Below are 15283 nucleotides of genomic sequence, written 5' to 3' on the forward strand. Positions count from 1 at the left end.
AAGGAAGTGGTCTAACTGCAAAAGAATGCAGTGGGTGAAAGAGATGGAGAACAGGTATTTGGGGATGGTGAGACTCGTTAAACAGTGATCTTCTCTGTTGGCACAGCTAATACTCAGCTCCAATGGACTGTTTTCCTGTTGCTATGAGAAGAATCCCAACCTGACTTTCCAAGAGAAAGTAGAAGTCAACCTCCTGGTTTTTAAATACGAGCAGCTAGGTCAGATATTTCCATCTGCGAAGAAAGTCTAAGCAAAATACATTCGTGAGGCCCCTTTAGGGCAAGCTGCCCGTTATGGCTGCCAGTTGTGCCACAGGAAATGTTCCAAGGTTCTTACTAAAGTTGGGAGACATCAGCTACAGATTTACAGCTAGAACTGCCCCTCTTCACTATCCAGTTTTGCAGTATATGAATGGCATAAGAACTAACCTAGGGATTTGAATTAAATTACACAGGAAAATTAACTCCACGATGGAGGACCTGCAAAGCTTGCGGTCATTTGGTACGTGTTATATAAGCATTTTCCGGTGCTTACCAGAATGGGATCTATTTTTCAAACATAATTAAAATGTATCCTGCTCTTTAAACTAAAAGATATCACTTCTCAAGAAGATTTCCTTTCATCTGATCTCTCCTCCAACAAATAATAATTACTAATAATAGAACTAACAATTGCTTTTGTTGAGGAAAATAAAACCGAGGAGAAGCAAGCAAACAGTGTACCTATTCTCATGGTGACTCCCCGACCACCCACCTCCCTGCCCTCTGGAAATCATGATTGATGCCATGTAGCACTAAAAAAGGACACTCTCCCCAATGCAGCCAAACAGTTAAAATACATCAATTTCTAAAGTATGGCCCAATACACCAAATATGACAAAGTCTTTATGTGTGTTCATTAACTCGTGAATACTAATTATGCACAATGCCTCTATAAGGAATTGTACCTTTTTTCCTGAGTGACTGTCCCATGTTCATTCTTAACCAACGTTGTAAGTAGAGAAACCTTTACACAGCATGGAAAGTTACATGTAAGTTACCAGTGATGCTCTCACCAAAATCATACATTTGTCGTAAATGTTGAATAAAATTAAATGAATCAAAATATATTCACAAATAAAAATTGTAACTTGCTCTATACAACGTGCTTTCTTTATGCCATCTCTACTAAGTATTCAGTTCTGTCTGCATAATAGTCACAAGAAGTCTTCTATATATAAATACCAATGTTCTATGCTTGTACATATCTAATATTTCTCATTTTTTTTCCTACAGCACTCTCAACAATAACAACATTACAAGACTTTCTGTTGCAAGTTTCAACCATATGCCTAAACTTAGGACTTTGTAAGTAGTTAAAAGATAACATGAAGATAAATTTAATTTACTAAGGATGTCTTCTAAGTACCATTTCTAGTTAAAACAAGCAAAAAAAGGAGCACAACTATGAGTATTTGGGTAAAGATAGAAATCCCAACTTAGAAAAATAATTCAAAAAATGATATTTTAGTAAATGAACTATAATTCTGAAAACTTCAATGGTATGCATTAAAGTAAGTTTGCAGTAAAAAATAGAACATTTACTTTGAGCTATTGTAGAGGTCACATTTCATTAAGAAATAGAAGACTCCTTGATCGGCTGTCAGAAATGATAAATGAGAAATCTTTATGATTTTATTACTGTACTCTAAGCAGACCTAATAAAGCTAAACGTGTTCTCTAACATTCTTTGTAATGTAAAAATCACAGGATCACCCTCTAGTGCTTCTATAATTAAGGTTGTGTCAGCATTTATGTTTAGGAATTGTTTTCAGGGGTTATGGATGAATGTTAAGATTTCTGGAGAAAAACATGATTTTCTAATAACCTGTTTGCTGCAGCTATCTGTTTTTTCATGAAGAAAAAGTACTTAGAGTGTTTTCAGAGGTAAATCTTATTTGAACTGGGTTTTGAAATCACCTTCATCAGAAAATAGAGTGTTACCTAGAGCATGTGAGGAATGATTGGAAGCAAAACTGTAGTGCTAAATTCTGGAGGGGCAGTGTTTTTAAGTAGGACAAACGTATTTTGCTTGAATTTCCAAAATTAATTCTCATTTGATAACAGCTTGTAACTTGAAAAATATTACATTTGATTCCTCTCTGCAATAAAAATCAATTAGATTGCTAGCTTTTTCGTGAATTTTACAGTACCAATCTTGAAATCATTTTCTCCTCAATAAAATCAAAATCTGTAACCCGTCATTAGAGTCTCTGTGGAATATGATTTAGCAAAGTAAAGAATTTCTTAAAAATATAAAGGCATAATTAAGTTTTGTTTTGCAGGAACTATCAGATTGAGACTAACCTGATTTAGTTAATCATCTAGTTCAGTTAATACTTTACAAAATTATTTTCCTATTAATTTTAGCTATTTTTACTAGTACATTTGCAGTACACGATTACATTCATTGTGGGGAGTTGGTACATGCATGGAACATCTCTTAATTCTTTTTCTTAAAGAAGTCTATCATGCCTCCAATCCTTGCAAAAATAAAACCAGTGATGGCCGGGGATTTAGCCCAGTGGTGCCTCGCCAGCCCAAGATCCTGAGTTTGATCCCCAATACCAAAAAAAAAAAAAAAATGAAACTTATACAAGCAGATCATCAGTGACTTACATTTTCTTGTAGAAATAAATGTACCAGTGTGTCTTAATAATCAACTTTTAAAATTTGTATTTTTTTCTTTATTTCAAATTCCAGCAACTTCATTAGAAACATTGTTTTGTGCTAATTTTGGAAAAAATGATGTGGAATGTACCACGCCTCTTCCCAAGGGTGGCACTTTCACTTTTAAGCAGATTGAGCCTAAGGTCACCTACCTTTCCTTTTGTATGCCTTCTGGTTTTAAAGCAAGGCAATCTATTCTTTATCCACAGGCTCAAGGAGAATGTAAAACAGTCGTCTTTAAATCCCCTTGCTTTGGTCAGTTCATTGCTCTATAGTGTCATAGCTACTTAAAAATTACATTTTTATAGTGCAAGTATCTTTCTGGACTAAGTTCCATGTTTTACTGTCCATTACTGTTATTGGGTTAGAATTGAACACATCAGCCAAAAAGGACTAAAATGGTATTACGGTGTCATAGATGATTCTGGGAATGATGCTTTGATTTATAGCTTTGGATGAGCCTTTCTTCAGTTTGTGAAACATAAAAGCCAGTTTGAAGTCATTTACCTAATTTAGTGCATACATTTGTCTGATATTTTATTAATGGAGGAGTGCCATTTGCCACTTGGAAGCAATCCAGGATCTTGTATGGATCCTGCCAACATAGAGGGGACTCACTTAATTCCTTCACTCCCAGCCACTCATGCCATTTAATTTCAGGCTCTGCTCTTTGGGGATAGGTTCTCAAGAGCCCAAAGCAGCTAATCCCCTTTTCTTTGATTAAACAAAAAGAAGAAGAAAATCAGAATAGGGGTGAGAGAACAGCATTTTATTTTGAATTATTGTCCCTCCTTGGTCAGCAAAATGTGACCTGCTTAAAAGATGCTGCAAGCAGTTTCTACACAGACTGATAATGGCAGGACTTCCTGATATTTCATACTGAGTCACAACTTTTATTAACCTGCCCTTCTCCCTACCTCCCACTTCCTCCACCCCATTTCCCCTGGCTCTGTGTGTTGGGACTGCAGAGCAATTTACCCTGAACTAATGATTTTCTCTTTACCTGCCCAGATGTATACAGGCAAAATACTTCTGTGGTCCTCTTTCAGCTTCTGAGTATTTGCTAAAATAGAGACTCGATTCTGTGGTTGTGAACCAGTTTAATTTAAAAATAATAATTAGATTGGAACTTGATAAGATTAATCTCCTATATTAAAAAAAAAAAAATCAAGTGCCAGGGATTTAGCTCAGTGGTTCCTCTGCCTGCCTCACAAGCGCCAGATCCCAAATTTGATCCCCGGTACCCCCTGCAAAAAAATGAAGATATGTTACTCTTAATGAATTTTTCAAATGTTGAAGTCATTACTTTCTGTTTTCTTGTTTTAAATGTCTCTCCTCCGGTTCAGCCGACTACATTCGAACAACCTGTACTGTGACTGCCACCTGGCCTGGCTCTCGGACTGGCTGCGACAAAGACCCAGGGTGGGCCTGTACACGCAGTGCATGGGGCCCTCCCACCTGAGAGGCCACAACGTAGCAGAGGTTCAAAAACGAGAGTTTGTTTGCAGTGGTAAGGCAGAGAGAAGAGTCATGTCACTGTTGTATGCTGTTGTTTAGCAGAATGTGAGAGACAAATACATCAGATTCAGCGTTGCTCACTACCATGCAACTGTGCGCTACCATGCTGTGCAGATCTTTTTATACAGTGACAATAATGCATTCTAAAACTTTTGTATATAATTAGAAGTTACTACTGGCTTGTAACTAAAATTTTTCAATTTTCGCTCTGTGGGAAACACAGAAAATTCCTAGATTTCAATCCTGATATCTACTCATTTTTTTCCTCAGTACAACGATTTATATCTACATTTATATTGACAGCTGAAAAATGACCAACTAATCCTGGAAGGTCCCTGCTTAAAAATTAAATAATTTTACCATAATTGCCAAGTGACGGAGTATTTTTCATATATACAAATATGATGGCTCAAATCAGCCTAAAACAAATAAGTGATTGGCTTAAACAGCAAAAATGTAGGAAAAATATGACATGCATTACAAAAGATACCAGTACTTAACATTAGTTATTTATGTACACTTATGCACCAATCTTAATATTTCACATACACTTACCTCATTCCAATTCCTTCAAAACAACTGTGTGAGCAATATGATCTTATCTCTGTACTGGAGATTAAAATACAATGAAAAATTGTAAGCTTTTCCAAGTTTATGTGATTGAATCCAGTAATTACAATGTATTCACAAGCAGTGTGAGCATTATGTTTATATATACATGTATTTATGTATGAAAATCTCTATTGATACATATTTTATACCTATAGGGCTAATTCTGCTAGGAAATATCTGTTCAAAATGTAATAAAACAAAGTATATAATATTCATGCATTAATATGTATATAATGTAGTTAGCTGTCTATAGCCACAAGTTCTATAATCATAGATTCAATGAACAGATTTAAAATATTTGAAATAAGATGCATTGTACTGAACATGTACAGTTTTTTTTCTCATTCCCTAAGCGATAGAGTGCAAACTATTTGCATAGTACTTACACTGTACTAGGTGTTATAAGTATTCTAGAGATGTTCAGAGGAAGGATGTCATCTTATAGAAGGGGATTTGAGAATCCTCAGGTTTGAGTATCCTTGGGTGTCCCAGAACCAGTCCCCCCGAGGATGTACAAAGGGACTCTTAACACATCACAAGAGGTCTTTTAAAGGAACAGAGAGCTATTGCTAGTACTTGATTCTGTTTAATTGATGTCTTTTAGACTTTTAAATGGATTTTTCTGTACTTTATAAAAGCTAAGAAACATTCTCTTGCAATGTCATGGTCTGATTGCTTTTTAAAAGTTAAACAATGAAATGACTAACAATTCGCTACTAACCACTTTTTTCTCTTCGCTTTTTCCTTCCTGATTTCTAGATGAGGAAGAAGGCAAGTTCACATTTCCTCTTTAGCCTAAGAATACTGTTGTAGGGCTCGGAATTTAGTTCAGTGGTGCCTCTGCCTGCCTCTCAAGCGCATGGTCCCTAGTTCTATTCCCGGTACAAAAAAATTAATAATAATAATAATAATAATAATAATAATAATAATAATAATACTGTTGTACTTTGAGAGCTTTTCTAAAGGAATGGGGGTAGCTCCCAGCTCAGAAGCTCCTCCTGGTACACCTCCACCCCCAGGACCCTTCCCAGCCAGCTCTGTTCTCCAAGAGAGGCCATGTCTCTGCAGCTGCCCATTTGGGGTAGCCCACTGGCTTTCTGTTGTTAGAATTCCAACCAACAATCTACTTTCAAAGTGGTCTTGGTTCCAAATAATGGATTATAGAAAACACCTGCCTGCAGTTTAACTACTTATGGTAAAGTTCTGTATCATGTAAAGCCCCCAAAAGAATCATATAAAGTAACAATTACAGGATGACACCATACAAATTATTACAATGACTTCAAAGAAGGTAGTAATTTTGAAAGTATCGAGACATCAAACTTCGCATTATCCAATTTGCACCCACATTTATTGTCACAGAATAAGTTAATCTGAGCAACATTTATATCTACCAAGATGGAAGTCTTCCCATGCTTCCTTCTTTTTCTTGAGAGAAAATAAATTAAGCCACAGAAATTTGATAAAGGCCACGCACTATTTCAGCTTATTAGACATGAACATAGATTACCTTGAAATTGCTGCTTTTTGGGGGGGAACTCAGAATAGTTTTGAATAGAAAACTGGGTCTTGAATCGGAATTTAGCCTCTCACAGTGTTTTCAACTTAAATTATCAGTTCTGTGAGAGCTTTTTAAAATTGTATTTGCTTCATCTCAATATTGAATATTGGCCTAAAATATAAATGCATGCTTCCTAAAACAAATTTTAGAAATATAGGAAGATTTATGAGGGGGCATTTAGAGAAATGCATTTCTGTCATGTGATTTGTTAATCGAGCTAAGTCTGCAAGCTTCACTATTATAAAATTTAGGAGGACAAATCTGACTGCTGTTTGTCTCTCTTTTAGGTCACCAGTCCTTTATGGCTCCTTCTTGCAGCGTTTTGCATTGTCCCGCCGCTTGTACCTGTAGCAACAATATTGTAGACTGTCGTGGGAAAGGTCTCACTGAGATCCCCACAAACCTGCCAGAGACCATCACAGAAATGTATGTGCCCTGAAATTCCTTTCCATCGCTCCGCTTTCTTGATGAACGAAAATGTGATTTTCTCTAAGACACTCTGGGTTTATCAATGGCATTTGTGACCTATTACCTTAGACAAATGTTCTTTTCAAAAGTGTACTGACCTTTACTCCTTTATAATTAAGTGTGCCTTATTTAAGTTAGCTAGGATTTTCTTTCTTCTTTTTCGCTTATTTATTTAATGAAGTTAGAATTAAAAGGAATACATTAAAAGAAAAACATAATATGTTTTCTTCTCTTGAGAAGGTGTTTTTAGACTATTTAGGAAAACAGTGAGTATTTGTACCTAGTCCATACTTTCATATCTACATTTGTTATTGTCCTTTGCCAGTTTAACGCACTGGGAGCACAAAGAGGAAGGCTGCTGGGAGTGAGTGAGCCAGAGAACCAAGATAACCAAGCTTTTCCAAGAGCTTGTTTTAAAGTGCAGTTTCACTCCTTTGCTGGAATGGATAAGTCCAATGCCAAGTATAAAAAGTATAACATTAAAATGTCAGATGCAAGGTTTTTTATTTTTATTTAGTGAGCATTTAGCTTCAAGTCAATGCTTTCCTCCATCAACAGCTAAATTCTCATGACAAAGTTTCACACACATACTTTCTATGCAACTGCAAAATGCACTTCTATGTCCTTGCCAAATGTAGGTCATATGGATAAAAAACAGGTCACAGAAGAGGTAAGATGGAATGCTTTTACCATCCTGGAGGAAGAACTAGAGAAAATCTTTACCTCAATATTAATTAATTAAGGAAACACCTTGAACCACCCAGCCTATCTTATTATTGTTTTTTAGGCCAAATCTAAATTGAAATTCAATATGTAGTTCTTTGGATATTTTGGGTTGAAATAATAAAATATGTTTTTGACTTTGTCAAAGGTCATTTTCAAAAATTGTTATCAATTTGTTTAACTTCTTTCATTTACTTTACATTAAAATTTAACTGCTTAATTTACTTTATATGGGAAGAAGCTTAGTCCAGAAGACCTACTACCATTACGTTAAAGTATCTAACATGTGCTTAGGAGTGTTCTTGGAGCTTTGGAGTGTGACATATATTCCTCTGTAGACTCCAGAGCCTGTGCAGGCTTGACAAAAACACCCAATAATGTATTTACATGATAATATTATTCTAATCAAAATTTTATTTGACGGAATACCACTTTGTTTATCAGAGCCATTTTAAATATTTTTGTTGCTGAACCTTAAAAGAAGAATGTAGTATGGTTTTGGAAGAGGCAGGTGACATTCCATGGAAGAGAAATTCCATGGAAGAGAAACAAATACAGAAGTTGCATTATATATGAGAGCTTTATAGTTGAACCTTATTAGTGTAACAGTTTCATGTTGAGACATCAGAGAAAATAATCTTCTAAGAAAGGCATTTCTGTCAAATTTTAAAGCCAAGGATTCCTGAAGGCCCTTAAGCCAGCTGGGAGGTACTAGAAGTGATGAAATAGTCGAGTTTTAAAGGAGTATAGTATATTCATCAACTATTCAGGCACAATCACTTACGTAAATAAAGTGCCATGAATTCTATATTATGAACAAACAATATACAATCTGATAACTAGGAAATAAGATTCAAGTTACACAATGTTAGAAGAAAGGAACACATACATTTGAAGATAATGCAGAGGTCATAATGTAGGGGAGAAATGCAGTGGTTAAACAGGCAAAACACATTAGCTGGAATCTCAGGTTTACTTACTAATATGGTGACTGAAGTTTGTAGAAATTACTTATCCTCTGATTTTGTCTTTTTATCTGAAACTAAGGATTACTGTTTACTTGAAATGAGATATTTAACACATGCAAAGCTCTAGGGCCCTAGAATATACTTGTTGTTCCCCAAATGATACCTTAACCGGGAAAACGTCATGGGGAAATTATATCAGAGCTCGCCTTGAAGGTAGTGAGTGGAAATGCAGAGGTGAGACAAGGGCTTTCAGAACTAATAGGAGATTAGGAGCATCAGCAAAACAGATGACAGTAAAAGACATCATTAAAAAGGAACTCATTTTGACTACTCTGATTTTTGAGTGTGTACAGGGAAATAATGTTGAAAATGGGATGGAGCCAATTCACCGAGGGATTTGATAGTAGCAAATGTTAGACTTTATCTGGAATATTCTTGAACCCGGAACTTTGAAGTAGACGTTCCAGAAGAATTTATTCAATAGTTGCGTGCCAGAGATTTGGCAAAAGGAGACAATGCAGGACAGGAGGCCTCCTCGGAGGCTCTTCCGTTGATTCCTGGGAGATAGCCAAAGAGCTGGAGCTAGTGGGTAACAGAGGATGGCAAAGTGGAAACAGGTGCAGTAGCTAGTACAGAAGCAGAATTCATGGGAGTTGGAAAAACGAGCAAGTAATGGAGAACATGAACCACAGAGGATTCCAGATTTTCAGTCATGAGTGGTGCCAAGGGGATGGTTCTATCATTGCATATAGGGACTGAGGAGCAGGACAAAAGAGGGGAGGTCATCAGTGCGATACTGAAATACCAGTGACACCCTTTGAGGTGCTCAAATATGACACTGTATCAATTCTGGAGTAAGACAGGGCAGGAGTCAAGGATTTTGGAATAATTAGCATAAGGGCAAGTAAAGTTGATCATTAAATGGCCAATGGAAAAGAGATAAAAAATAGAAGCCCCCAAATCCAAAAAGAAACAACAGTGGGCAAGAAAATAGAAAGTAGAAAAGAGCATCCAGGAGAAATGAGCTGCAAAAGCAGATATTACTGCTAAGGAACCATGCTGTGCTCTGACTGTAGCCTTTCCCGGAATTTGACCAGTGTGTTGTTCTTAGAGGATTCAATTTTGATAGAGCAATAGGTAAATGAGGCACTTCTGAACGTGTTAACAAAGGGAGCATTACAGGCACTGGAACAGATTTGGGGCAATTGAAAGTGTTTGAGTTTGACTGAGACTTGTTTTTTTAAAAAGGCAGTTGTTGCAAATAAATCTTAAGAATGAATAGATTCTAAGTTGCAGAAACCTGCAATCATGGGAAAGTGAGAAAGAAAATGGAGAAAGGAGAGTGAGAGTTAGGGAGATAAGGGATCAAGATCATTTTGAACAGAAGTGATCAGATTATCAGAAAGCTATGGTGACAAAAGAAAAGCAAGTTGCAAGCATAATATATTTAAAGCAAAGTGAAACATTTAAAATGCTTTATCTTGTGTAGTCTATTTTATCACATACCTTTTCTTCTACATTGCATTCTGTATAGATTTTGCATAATGGTGGAATTTAGTATCATAAAAGTTATACTAAATAATAGTTCCACTGGGTTTGCCTGTATAAAGGAGGTGGTATATCAAGTAAAGCTACAATATATGAAATTTATAAGGAGAGATGAAAGCATATATGAAGTTCTAGGTGAATTTAACTTCTCTGATTATTATATTATCAGTAGAGTATCTGATGCTATTGATTTTCTGTGCCAACAAAATACCTTGGTTATCATTTGTTGTGGCGTAATTCTCTAGTTTAGTGACTCCTTGCTTTTATTTCTCTATTTTTATAAGAATAAATAAAGATTAATACAACAAAGAATAAATATGATGAGGCATAAAGCTATACAGAACTTTTTAGTTTTTCAAGATTTTAGGTGTTTAATATATGATGAACTGAAAACTATAAACTCCTCCCACATTACTCAAGTATTTTAAATCTGGATTTTGCCATAAAAGATGAGTGTTTTCCTTTTCAAGTTATCAAATGTTTCAGTATTGTTGAATCTGTTTCCTGCTGTGTGGTATATCTTTATTCCTTCAAATGCCTGCTAATATAATTCTAACAAATATACATGTATAATATAGGTGCTATCAAGTATATATGACTTTAGGTAGGAAAAAAATTACATGTTTTTCTTGCTTTGTTCTAGCAACTACCACACATTTTTAGTTTCTAAAGCATTTATTCATTAAGTTATGGAAAGGAAGTCTTATATTAAAATCTTGATAAGAAAGAGAAGAATAGGAAGAGGCGAACTTTGGCCAAACTGGAATATATATACCCATCCTATAATTTGATCTCCTTGTCTTGAGATGAGGGTTCTATGAAATTAAATAGGAAAAGCAATACCTATCCTTTCTTTATCAGTCATCATTAACTGATGATTTTAACATGGTCCAAGATTTGCCTTCCCATTTATAGGTTAGGAATGCAGTTGTGACTTTACCTAATTATTGTATTTAAAGTCATGTATGTATTTGTGTTTATTTCATAACATCTGTCTTTCCAAGTATAAGATCTATGAAGGCAGAACCAACTTTGTTGCAATCACCACTGAATATCCAGCAACAGGGCCGAATTTAGCTTAGCGGTTCGGTGGCCTGCCTTGCAAGCGCAAGGACCCAAGTTCAGTACCTGGTACCAAAAAAAAATAAAAATCCAGCAATAAATTCAGTACCTTGGCCCATAGTTGGTACTTGTTAAATATTTAATATATATTTAATGAATGGACAATTTAAGAAATAATGAAACATTTAGAGCAGATTGATCTTGAAAACATCAAGCTGTATTAACCACGATTAATAAATAAACCTATAAGGAACAGCCCATTTTCTTCATGTCACTTTACCAGCATAAAATCAGTGAGAGAAATATTCAGTGAAAATTATGTTTAATGGTGCAGGTTAAAATTGGCCTTAAATACTGAAAATCCATTGAATTTCTCTATTCCCTGTATTGTTTTGACTCTCTACATGCTAAGGTGTTTTCCCCTTCTTAGCTGAGAAAGCTAGCATTTAAAAGAGTCCCTTCTTCCTAAGATATATGAGTTAATTCCATCATCCTAGATGAGTCTTGGGCAGCATTCTCTAACGTTCAAATCTCCTCTCTAATGAAACCTCACTTTTAACTCAGGATTCTCAAAGGCTATCCCTAGACGTTAAAAAGAGAAAAAGATTAAAATTTAACCAATCTTACCAAAATTTTTAATTTCTGGAATGGCTGCACTGGCCGCCTCCACTTTATATTTATGTGCCTGCAAAACTCAGCTGCCATCCTTGATCCAGCTTTTAAAGAGAAGTAGATATAGCTTGGTCTTGTTGCAATATGGTAGATGAGAAAACTCTGAAAGTAAAGGAGAGATTACTAATAATCAGACAAACAAGATGAAAGTCCTTAGGAAAGTCCCCTAAGAAGAGAACATAGAAGCAGAGAGAAAGACGGGGCATGAAGTTGTAGGAATGTCTGTGAAACTTAGAGCTGTTTCATACCACTTTGTATCCAAAAGTTATGATTGTGCCATCTTCTCTATTCTCTATTAAATGTTGTCATATTCCCCTGAATTTTATCTGCATGGGGTATATCTCAGTTTAATCTGACACTTGGATTAATGTCCGACTGTCCTGCCACACTGAAATCTTTACCAGAATAGAAATATGTCTGTTTCCCCCCTGTTTCTGCCCTAATACTGAGCAAAATTTTACCAACACCATGAAGAGGAAGCTCAGGCACATGATGTGCACAGCTTCCACACTCCATTTTCCATATTTTAAGAAAAGAAACAAATGATTCATGAAGAGAATATAATGGGGAAGAAGTCAATGCATAATTCAAGACAAAATTGAATGGAAAAAAATGAAGTTGTTTCTCCTCTGGTAACATTTCAGCTCTTTGCTACTTTGGATTCCACTGGTCCAAAAGCTTGTTCTCAGAGGTGCATTGCCTCAGGCCAGTCTATATAGGATCCAGTCCATGGTGATAAAACCACTAATAGCAAATTGATTCTCTGTACATCCAAACTTCAGAATAAATTTCTTAGATAACATTTTGAGGAGTTAAAATTTGAATGCAATGTGATGTATTACCTTAAAGAAGACATTTAGTTCTCCTCAATCCGGTTATAGATTTTCTCTGACATATATATCGCCACTGTACAGAAATTCCATGAATCATGGAAAACATTCAGCGAGTTAGGTGAGGACATAGGTTGCAGCAATTTAGTCTTGTTACTCTTCGATCCTATTGCTGCTACTCTAGGTTGACTTCTTTCTGACTCAGAAATTGGGAGTTCATAGTTCTTTCTTTACATTTATCTCAAAGAAGATCAAGGAAATCTTCAAATTATGGGAAGGCAAAGGAAGGCAGTGAAGTTCTCTGGCCTAGGTCTTCTGAGTGTGGCTTCAGTGTTTTCAGAGATCTGTTGCAGATCTGAGAAGCTATAATACTTTCTTTTATTAGAGGTTCTAGTCAAAAGGGCTAAAATAAAATGGAAATCTATTTACTGAATTACTTTTTCTAGTCCAGTTATAAAGAAGTCTCTTTCAAAGAGACCTATAATGATGGAAATTAAATATAAGATTTACAGATACTTTTACCTTTCCTTTCTCTAGATCGATTGAATGCATAATTTAAAGAAATGAAAGAAAAAATTATTCTTAAACTATATTTTCTATTACAACTTGTGTTGTAGATACTGAATGCAGCATTAAAATTTCTTATTTGTCCATTTTTATTTACACAAATTTTTCTGCTCATATGTTTTAACACTTCATCCATGCTATATCTGCCATTGCAAGTTACCAAATTTTAAATCTTTAAATATATCAAATAACACGCAATTGTGTCCATATATTTTAAAGTCTTTGAATTGCCTGTGTATAGGAGAATGAAACTTACATTTGATCAGACTGTTAGTCTATTCTGTATTTGCTGATTTAAATGAATTGCAAAAGCACAGGAAATCAAACATGAGCTTTTAATTGTTGGCATGTGCTTAATATCTCAAAAAATCACAGCTATCATATTGGGTGGTTCACTTCATTTTGATTGTACTAAAAGTTTTCAGTAAACTGTAAAAGTAAACGTGATATACAGTTTGACTATTTCTTCATAGCTCTTGTAGAATAATTACTGATAACTACTAGACAATGATGATGTAATATAGAAGAAAGGCAAATTATACAATTTCTTGTGTAACTTGATTGGAAAGAAATAAGTAGGCTATAAAGGGGTGGCAAACTTGTGGCATACATGTTATTTGTTTTTGTTTTAAAGAGGTTAATGTATGAATTTTTTTTCTAAGCTAAAACCTCAGTATTCAGCTTTAATTGTAGTGTTGGCACTTTTTGATCAATAAGTAAGTTTTGGGTTGCAGTTTGGACACTCCTTTCTAAAAGATTCGCCATCACTGAGCTATATTCTGTGTTTGCCTTGTTAGATTTGTAATTCCCAAGTGTGATCATTTTCACTGGGAAAAGCTTCAACTGTTTCCCTAGAATAGCTGATGTAAAAATACTTTCATTATTTATACCTATTATAAATATATGAGAACACTTTTCAAAAACTTATGTGTAATAACATATGATAAAAATATTTGCAAAAATCTTTCACATTTTTCCTCACTTCATTCTTACTGAAGCAACCTATAGGAAACTATATAAATTTTACAGGCATGTTAGAAAACTTTTTAATATAAAAAATAGTTTCATTAATTTTTATGCAAATCTAGTATAAAGTAAAGAACTACCATTCTAATATTTGATTAAAATTATATTTTCAAATTTTTTTCTGAGATACTCACATAGCAGAAAGTAGGTATGTATTTATCAAGTACCATAAAAGGACTAGTTTTTCTTTTATTAAATAATATTTCTCATTAAAATGTCACCAGATAGGAAAGTAAAATAATGTCATCATTAAAGTACGTACGTTAAGTCAACCTTTTTCAGCTCTTTTTATATTCCAACATATACATAATTAGAAAACCAAACAGCATGATTTCTGTGGGAATATCTTTTATATGATGAATAGTCATAATTATATAAAAGAATTTAAAGTCTTTAAATTATAAATAGTATCCAAAATTATTTTTATTTTTTATGTTTTGGCCTATCTTTTGTGTAATATTTATTGCAATATATCATAGTAAGGATCCAGAAAAAGATGTGATAATTTATTGTTATACAGGTTGCAGATCACCAATTCCTTATTTAACCTATAAAAAGGAATTCTTTCACATGTCCCCAAAGGGCACACTTCCTCCCATGTTGATTCTTGGTTAACAGTAGCTATATTTAGACTATTCCCTACAACTTTGGAAGTTCCACACCAAAAGTGCATCAGATAAAATGTAAAATATATTTGTAGATTAAACTATACTTTGCAGTTCCATCAGCAATTATGGACTTCACTGATTATCATTAGAGTATTTTCATCTTTCTTTCAATACATTTCCCAACTTGATATGCATATTTTGAGCCATCTTATTTGCCACTTAAAGAAAGTAAAATAATTGCCTTTAAAAACTGCATATATCTATTGCATGAAGACATTTTTATTAAGACTTTGTATTTATGATAAGAAATTAGTTCATACTTGTTTCTTCCAGCCTAGTTATTTATAGCTGATTTCCAAAGGTGAGTCCTCTGTCTGTTTCCCTCTCCCCCCTCTCCCCTCCCCCTCCTCCC

General features: G+C 34.7%; 1 protein-coding gene across 7 annotated transcripts in view; it reads left to right on the forward strand.

Annotated features, from left to right (window-relative positions):
• Positions 1–15283, forward strand: part of Slit2 (slit guidance ligand 2) — a 338504-nt gene that overhangs the window by 221562 nt on the left and 101659 nt on the right. For 4 of the 7 annotated variants that reach the window (XM_033758794.1, XM_010610428.3, XM_033758796.1 and 1 more), the window contains exons 7-10: positions 1275–1346; positions 4055–4218; positions 5598–5609; positions 6687–6825. In XM_033758794.1, the coding sequence (XP_033614685.1) occupies positions 1275–1346; positions 4055–4218; positions 5598–5609; positions 6687–6825 (387 nt within the window). The remainder of the gene's footprint in view (positions 1–1274; positions 1347–4054; positions 4219–5597; positions 5610–6686; positions 6826–15283) is intronic. The other 3 variants (XM_033758795.1, XM_010610429.3, XM_010610431.3) reach the window with 1 other exon arrangement.

This window comes from Fukomys damarensis, unplaced genomic scaffold, assembly GCF_012274545.1.
Source record: "Fukomys damarensis isolate Sample0158 unplaced genomic scaffold, DMR_v1.0_HiC HiC_scaffold_35, whole genome shotgun sequence".
In the NCBI taxonomy this organism is placed as follows: Eukaryota; Metazoa; Chordata; class Mammalia; order Rodentia; family Bathyergidae; genus Fukomys; species Fukomys damarensis.